The 9,295-nt window shown below is 37.1% G+C and overlaps 1 protein-coding gene across 4 annotated transcripts in view; it reads left to right on the top strand.

The window, feature by feature from the left end:
- The first annotated feature begins 399 nt into the window (after positions 1-399).
- The window catches only part of LOC114526453 (mucin-2-like), a 57,272-nt gene continuing 48,376 nt past the window's right edge, over positions 400-9,295 (top strand). For all 4 annotated transcript variants that reach the window (XM_028548056.1, XM_028548058.1, XM_028548057.1 and 1 more), the window contains exons 1-10: positions 400-631; positions 1,100-1,303; positions 4,278-4,375; positions 4,707-4,754; positions 4,891-5,037; positions 5,566-5,664; positions 6,540-6,995; positions 7,894-8,043; positions 8,450-8,545; positions 9,124-9,216. In XM_028548056.1, coding sequence (XP_028403857.1) covers positions 528-631; positions 1,100-1,303; positions 4,278-4,375; positions 4,707-4,754; positions 4,891-5,037; positions 5,566-5,664; positions 6,540-6,995; positions 7,894-8,043; positions 8,450-8,545; positions 9,124-9,216 — 1,495 coding nt within the window. In that variant the 5' untranslated portion in view covers positions 400-527. The remainder of the gene's footprint in view (positions 632-1,099; positions 1,304-4,277; positions 4,376-4,706; positions 4,755-4,890; positions 5,038-5,565; positions 5,665-6,539; positions 6,996-7,893; positions 8,044-8,449; positions 8,546-9,123; positions 9,217-9,295) is intronic.

Genomic DNA, 9,295 nt, shown 5'->3' with positions numbered 1-9,295 from the left:
ATTACATTTTTATATAATTTTTTATAGCTTGTATCTTGAATGCGAAATATATTTAGTAAAACGGCTCTCGCGAACGAATAGTCAATCATGAGACTATTCGATCTGTGATTTGATTGATTTTCTTCTGATTGGCAGAAGGCATGCGTATTGCATACACGATGATATTAGGTTTATTTTTCCGCGGGCAGAGAGTACCTACCCACCCACGCATCCACAACCTTCCACGACAACCTTGCTTTAAACCTTCCGCCTGAAAGTCAACTATATGCACTAATGACGTAACTTCCTGCGAACGCGCGCGTGGGTGTATTGAATGAGACGCACGCATATCATAAGGTAGAATACATATAAATTTGAGGTGTACATTTTCAAGCAATTCATTATTCAGTATACGTAGAACTGGTGGCGCAAAGTTGTTCGAGATTTGACCTTCATTTCTAAATCGAAAGGTCGGCAGGATAAAAAAGTACTGGGAAATCAACAACAAGGTTCCTAGATTACTGTGCAGTGCCATTGGCACCTCAATCATGTTGGTTATGGAGAGAACGTGTCTTTTATTTTCAGTCTTATTATTTTTCGATTTTACCATCAGCATAGGAAAAACTATTGATCTCGATGAAGAAGAAGCGTTGTAAGCATTTTTTTTTATATTTTCATGCATCTTTTAATTTCTCGTTGTCTATTTTCTACTGAATAGTGGTCATATATCTGATGGTATTCACAAATGGAATTTGCAAACACATTTGTGTCCAGAATACCATCTGAACAAATTTGTGTCCAGAATAAATCTGTAGACAATTTCTTGTGTGTCAATGCGGAATTAAACACTGTCTGCCACATATTGACATTAATTAATTATGACAGCTGGATAGTACCCCATTTAAAGTGGGAAACCTTTCGAATCCGAGAGTAGTATGAAATTAATTTTGATACGCCTTTTGATATTCAGTGCTGCAAGCCCTCTGAACCCACATAAGAAACGTGTGCTGACATTTAGCACCACACTTTTAGTACATCAGTATATACTTCCTATTTGGCTTTAGTACGATTAGGAAAGGAAGCATCATTAGCATATTTCTTAGACTAGATTTTTACATAGGTTGAACGAACTGGACAAACTATCGGAAACCCGTTCTCAGGATCCGAAAAGGAAACCAAATTTTTGCGAATTCACCGAGCCTTACACAGCCGAAGTAGAGGAAGTTTTCAACAAAACAGAAACAAAAGCTTTTACAATTCCTTGTTCTGATTTGAATGGAGGTCCAGAAACTAGGACGAAGCGAGATATGTGCGAGGTGTTCAGGTATAAGTTACCCTTTTACGATTCAAACATTTTTATCAATATATTCGTTGTGCGAGCCTATTTAGTTTTTAGTTTATTTGTATTTAAGCTAATGAGCTGTTATTTTAGACTCAGGAACTCGTGGAGTTCCCCGTGGGGGATGCTTCCTAATATTACAAAATCGAACTTATCAACTTAATCGGGATACTTTCGAAACATGAATAGTTTGGAAAAATGCTAAAAATTTTAATTACCTCAAGCAATTTTGGTAAAATTCGTGCAATGCTGTTAGCTATAGTGCACTTTAATTTTCCTTGTTGTCACTATGTCTATGATATGGCCTTCTTCACAGTCGTACTACATGCAATTGTATTACCTTGGGCAAACGAAGCATTTTATTCACCAAAGGTCGATCACAGAAAAAATGGAACGGCTGGTTCTTAGGAACATTGAAGCTCATTTACATAAACATTACGCCGAGATAGTGTCAATACAGACAATAAAAGCAAATACCTTAATCGCGTGTCTTTTTAAAATGGATTAAACTATAAGGCTGATTGACTAGCTATTTGTTCTTCACAACTTCCTCGTTGTTTCCAAGGTGTTAAGTGCTCTCACACGCAGTAAATGTAAATTTATCCCAGCGCGGTGTTTTCGCAATACGAAATCTTCTTGGCGATAGACATCCGCAATGAGCACACACTACTGAATTCCACATGACGCCCCCATTTTTAAACATGCTCGAACACGTTTTGTTCTCAGCAGGTCATCGCCGCCTCCCGAAAATCACAAGTTGTACTTACTATATCTAATTACACCGCGAGACACAGCGATCCCTTGAAAACCAAACAGTCGCAATATAGCCTTAGTTTTTTATATGTTGTTTGAGTTTTTTTTGTTGATATTAGAGCCAATCACACTCCAAGAACTCCAAGCAGTTTGTGATTGGCCAGGCGGCAAGACACATTTGATTACCTTTGTCTAAGATACTAATGTTAAACAGGTTTCCTTTGATGCAGCAATTTTATCTTTCACATACTCCACTTCAAAGGTTTCGTGTTTCCAGGCTCTGCTGCCCTCTGCTGTGGCATGATGTTGGTGCTCCTCCTGCACTTCGTATTGACCTTTAACTTCCCAATTTAGTTTTGCCTTGTCCAATGTATTGTCTATTAGTGGTTATACGACACTGCTTGTATTGTATTGGGGTTAATTTTTTGTTTAAACTTAAGGTTAAAAGCCAGTGAAAATATGCAGCATAAAATAACTATAAACGGTTTCTTTGTCTTGAACTGACTGTCATGAAATACTAGACTATAGAATCGATTAGAATCGTTAATGAATGCCGTGAATGACTCTGTTTTCCTTTACAAGACTACAACATATTGTTAGGTTCATTATAAGGATCAGAAAATGTGTTTATTATCAGCGCTTCAGAAAGTAAGACTGCTTTAGACCGATGCAGAACGTAATATACATGCATGTAGAAATGAATCAAATGAACAAGAAACATAAGTTTCATATAATACAGGAAATGGAGCATATATAAAGATGATAGATATGTCTCATCACTATCAAGTGCTACGCAAAAAAAAGGGGGGAAACTAGTACTAAAAACATTTCAAATATTTTCCCGTCTAAACACTTCAACCGGTTTAATTACTGAAAAAGTCGTACCAAAAAGAAATACTGAAAGTAAATGTAAATGGACTGGAGCTATACATGGAAATAAGAAACACGAGAGATTTAGTCAGACAGACTCAGACTCACTCTTCTTTGCGGACGTTTAACTCGAAAACTTGCTCTTTGGGGACTGAATTGAAGGCTTGAAGCTATATTTAAAAGCGTCCGCCATGCAAGAAGATTAAAACTTCAGACAAAAATAGTTGGGACACTGCCAATCTAACACTTATGTATTTGATCATAAATTTTTCCCCTTCCTCAACTGTCGTCGTTATAAAGATCAAGTTAGAAGCTTAGAAGAAACACTGATTGCACAAGCTAGCATAATGGGAACAATGGGATAGGGTGTAGGCGTGAAGCATTTAATGTCACAACACTTTTTCCGGAGATTCTAGATCATTCGGACATTCCATCTCAAATAATACCCGCACAAATCCTTTACGTGCGCGTGCATGTTGTTGCAACTCAACGCAACCCCAGATTAAAATATTGGCGACGTTCAAACCTTCAACTTTGACAAATGGTAGGTCTATTAGACGACCACACCTGCCTGTATTATGTATTATGTATCATTGCCAGCCAGAATATATGCAATAATGCATTCTTAAGTTGTCGGCCTTTAATGCAGGTCAATTTATTAAGACTGTGATTCTGTGACAACGCAACATCTGGTTTCAAGTAATTCTCATGAGTTCATCGATAGCTATACTTGCACAATACTTTCGCTTAATCAGTGTTCAGAACTCATGTTGCCTTTATGGTTGCACTGTATAAAGATCACCTGTGGCTGTGAAATGATTTGCTTCCCGAGATATTCATCTCTTGATGTTTTTTATATGCAAATATATGTAACTAGTGTAACATTACACTTCATAATAAAACTTAAAAAAATCCATAACCATCTTTACTGACTTTCACCAATAGTGAAATTCGGAATGTTAATCATATCAAGTATAAAATCAATACATATGCATGCAAACGCAATTTCCGTAAAGTTTTTTTTCGAACACGTAGTTCTTCGGAAAACTATTATGACTGTATGCTTTTCTGACTTATTTTATGCGATGTGAATCGTATGATTTTTCCAGTTAAAATACATTTGCGCTATAAAAAAGGACATTAAAATCATCTTGTAAAACCAGAATTTGGGCTTCACAACAAGACAACATATACAATTTTAAATATTTCGACTCTATGTTAAAGTCATTTATTCACAACGCCTGCATATGTACGAAAATGCATCACCATAGATTGCGAAGTCAAGACTGATCAAAAGTGAAATTGTTAACTATATAATTCGTATATCAATTGATAGAAAAGTCATCGTGCCGACAAAACACATGGTATCAAAGACTCTATTTCGGACGGTTGAACGGTGTTGCGATGGTTGGGCAGGAGACGATTGTATGACACGTACGTATAGCCTAACGCTTTATATGATGTCTCTCTGGGTAGAACTGAGTAATATGGAGTTGATCAATTCATTTGCACAGAATTTTTATACTGATTAGAAGTCCACCTGCATGTTACGGCTGAAATTAAATGCCATGCATCATGAAGGGGATCGGACAAATTGTTAACTGACAATAAATTGATTAATCTGTCGAAATAGATAATGACCCAACTCTGTCTCAACTCTAAATTAAGCTTTTATTGAAGCAACATTTTAACAACATTGCAACATAAACATAAACATAAACATTGCAACAACAAGTAAATATTTTTTATTTATTCTACTTTATAGCTGTTGATGATCCAGGAGAAGGGAACAACTTCAAAAGACAAAACCTAAGTAAGGATACTGCACTTTGCAGTGACATATCAATTGAACCTTTTCCCATAAAGACGTTTTTCCTAGATCGATTCTAAAATCCTAAATAGACGAAAACGACTATTTTTCAATCATCTTTTTGTTGATTCTTTTCAAGGAAGCAATCCCGGATCGTGCCCACATTATTCAAGCCCAGGACGTTTCGCAATTCGTTGTAAAGATCAGTGCCAAAATGATTCAGATTGTAAAAGAGGTGAAAAGTGTTGCCCTTCAACGTGCTTCGGAAAGAAATGCCTTAAACCAGGTACTCTAGTTCTCTCAGGTCTATTATCAATTTATCATGCGGCCGAACATTGAATGAACATTGTTGCTTGAGTATTGCCAAAACGGACTAGCAAACTGACAGTAAGCAGACGTTTAACAACACAAAATTATTGTTGCCGTTAAGTATACTGGGGACTATAGGCCCTCGCCAAGCATAGAATGACTCTCCTGACAGTGGTCGCAAAGGTAGTTAAGTGGGGGGGGGGGATTGTAAATATTTATATATTCGCGTTCTGCATTATACATTTTTTTTCAAATTGATTGTTTTTACGATCTGTTAACACGAAGATAACACCCCCCCCCCACCCTCCACTTAAATAACAATATTTCACGGTTATTGCCTCCTGACTGAGATTATTGGTCGAGAAGTTTATTTATATTTTGAGCAGTCGCTAAACCTGTATAATATTTAATCGAATCTATAATATTTCAACTCCCAATATACAATCAGACGTCGATAACTATGGATTTTTAATTTTATACGATTTATTCTCTCTCACACTTTCAGTTTATAATACAAAGTGTTATTGTCTTAATGGAGGAACATGTGATGCGAACAACCGCTGTGTTTGCCCCATTGGATTTACTGGAACAAGCTGCGTAACACGTACGTACATATTAAATAATACTATAAGTCATTTAAAAAATGTAGGGTCACCGTGGAATCCTCCCTCACTCCCCTCCCCTCCTCCTCACCTCACCACCCCACACCGCACATTTCGCTGTCCTTGCCGCACTTTTGCCAGAAGGTACACTTGGAGAGTTTTTGTTTATGATGAAATTAATAACCAAACAGGACTTCCAAATCCGCCACGTTCATCACGACGATTGTGCATTAGTACTATGACAATGAATACTTGAGCGCAGGAATGCGTTCAATGACAAAAATGTATTTATAATCCTCGAGGCACTTTCTTTACACTGGTGCAAATAAACCGAACGAGGGTGCCTGGCACTGCTTGATGCACCATGCAAACAGTAGTAGTCTCAAGAGTGCATACACTGGGTAATATATATTTGGGTAAAAAATTCATTCATAGGCCTGAAAGTCGCGTCTCTCTCCATTCTTCCTTAAGAATGTTCTAATACATATATAACAAACCCCTAACTCATAAAAAATGCTCTTCAAGTCTGCTACTTAAATTTCTGGTACCAGTGAATTGTGACTGAAAATCTGAAATCATTTGATATAATACATGTAGTAAGGCAATAATATGTAGTAAGGCAATAATAGAAATGAAATGTTGAAAAGTTGCAGGTAGTGGTGACTGTTTTAGACTTAGTTGTCGATGAAAAAAATAAAATAATTTTACTGAATTTTACACGACTTCGGAATATATATTGGTTTTAACTCCTATTTTTTCATTACCATTCAGACACTTAAACTTGCAAGTGTATATACGTCATAGATTATTCATACACCCATGCAAAATTATTATACACGATGCAAGTAACATACATAATGTGCACTTGCTTTTTCAGGTATAAGATTAAATGATAAAGAGAGTTGTGTTAAAGAGAACATCGTGGTTAAGTATGGGACCGTATCATCCGACACCGTCACACTCAATGTCTCCCAGGCAAGACTCATTATGCAACAACTTGTTGATATTGGAGAAAATGAACTAAAAAGTAAATGCAAAGGTAAAGCAACTCTCAGACTTGGAACTGTGCAAGTCTCAGTATCATCTGGCTACAAGATCGAGGCATCGCTGGAATATTTGGTGGACGTTGGATACCGTAAATGGGATTTTGCCACCTGTGTTGCACAAGCAAATGTACTTCAATCTGTAGTTGATCACCCTGAAAAGGCTCCAAAAATCGAAGGACCGTATTCATCGTATGGAGCAACAGAGGTTACTAAAGATTCTGCTGGCCTGAATATTTCGTCGACTTGCTGTGCTCCAGGCTCAGTTGCTGCTAGAAATGGAAGATGCCGTAAGTTTTGGTTTCGTTTATAGGTGCTATAATCTATATGACTACCTGGTTTGAAAGAGGTTTGTAACTACTTACATGCATGGGATAAAAATACGAAAATATATAGACCGTACTGGGTACTCATAATAAAGAAAGGTTTTCGCATTTTTTTATTTTTTTTACACTCTTTTTCTCGTTTTTGCGTTTGAATTTGCATAGGACTGCATAGGGATTTTCCACTAAAATGAAGCCGAGCAGCATATCTAAGATGACAGAACTGCCCGTCAGAACATGTAAATCTGCATTATGATCATATTGACTGATATTGTTATGCTTGCGCGCAGACTGTATTACTATACATAATACTATCTGATCAACAACATGTGATCAACACTATCTAATTACATAATACTATCTGATCAACAACATGTGGACCTAAATTACATGAGTTTGGCTCAGTTTATACGGCCTAATTTATACAGTACGTTGCATTTTGCATGGTCGTTTCGAATGCAATTCAAGCAAGAGATCAATGAGAAAATAATGAGGATAAACGTGGTTTACCATATCTCATTATCTATTGTTTGAATTGCCTTCGACGCCTACCAACATGCAACGTATGAACTAGATTTTAGGCGGATTTCCCAATCACTTGTTTCCGAAATATTTGCATGTTTTCTTTAGAATTGAAATAGCTAACAGTTATGCAGTCAAAATTCAAAAGAAAACATGCAAATGAATTAAGCTGACCATATCTGTTATATGCCGTTCGAAGACCAGAGACTGTTTATGTTGACTACAGCAGTTATGGTTGAATGTACAGTGTACACTTTTTAATTTTGGTGACGTTTAGTGTTGTCGTCGATGAGTACAACACCCCCAGCAGCGTTTACATTGTTTTCTTAATTTTCCTGAACAGAACCATGTGCGGCTCAGTCCTATCACGATAGAAATCAAGACCGTTGTATAAAGTGTCCAGATAGTGAATACCAACCAAACAGAGGCAGTACCAGATGTTTAACGTGTCCAGATGGTCAAGCGCCAAGAAGCGACAGGACAAGATGCGAAGGTAAGACATAGGCATAGGTGCATGTGCTCCACTTTAACCGACACCCGGCATGACTGGCCTAATTGATATTCGCTATGCAAACGCACTTCGGCGCAGCTTTGCCGGTAAGAGGATGATTTTGAGGTTTTAGAATAAGTTTTACTGAAACCAAACAAGCACATGGTATTGTCGGAAATCGAAAGACTACACCACTGTGAAGATCATGTTATATGCCCTCAAGATTTTAAATTAATTTCACAAGCTGTTACGATTGTCAACTTCCCATGTTAAACTCGACATAATATGAATACGATGTAGCTGACAACTCATGAATATATCATCCTCGCCCGGATTTGGTGTATGAGAAATCACGAATGAATATTATTATATAACAATAACAACTAACAAGCGATTCTTCTTGTTGCAGTTGCCTGCATCCCGGCATGTCAAAACAATGGAATTTGTCAGAATAACATTTGCTTCTGTCAGTCTGGTTTATATGAAGGAAGTTATTGTGAAAAACGTAAGTTAGTTCAATACGCTTAAGTAAAAGTACAACAGTTGTGGTTGTAGTATACCATATAATTCACTAAACATCATGTGGTATTGACCTGTTTCTTTATATAATAATACTGTAACGAAGCTTAATGTCCCAACTTTCTTTCGTGGCACAACCTGGTGCCGGTTGTACGAAAGCAGGAATACGGATAGACGTGAAAACACAGCTTTTGAACTGAGAATTATATTATAAAGAGAATCACCAATTTAAGAATACTATAAGGTATTAAAGTAATTCAGAACAACGGGCAATTTTAAGTTCTGTTTACACGATCCAATTTTGTCCAACTCACTTTTGATGGATGTTTTACAGTCCGTTGAATTGTAATGTTATGGGCCTACATGAGCAGCAATTCCAATAAAACCAATGCTATGCTTCTTTATCAATAACGAAGTTCATTCCATACGCCAGAATTAAGTGAATTGGATCCGGCAGAGTTGGGTTGTGAGAACGGGTCTTTAGAGCGAAAGAAAAACCATGTTTGGTGGATCGCTATCCAGTTTTCGCACAACGGTACATCATATTTTTTTACCATTTTCCAGCAATCTGTAGGCAGGGTTGTCTACATGGAACATGCATCAAACCTGGACAATGCGCGTGTGATAAAGGATGGGAAGGAACTAAATGCCACAAAGGTAACATGCAGAAGACGTTATGGTATAGTTCACATTCAGTATTGCTATTTGAACCATTCGCATTGAATGAGAATTGCGC

This window comes from Dendronephthya gigantea, unplaced genomic scaffold, assembly GCF_004324835.1.
Source record: "Dendronephthya gigantea isolate DGI-Jeju-01 unplaced genomic scaffold, DenGig_1.0 000038F, whole genome shotgun sequence".
Lineage (NCBI taxonomy): Eukaryota > Metazoa > Cnidaria > Anthozoa > Malacalcyonacea > Nephtheidae > Dendronephthya > Dendronephthya gigantea.
Note: the sequence above shows the minus strand (reverse complement) of the source record. Positions and strands in the feature narration are given on the sequence as shown.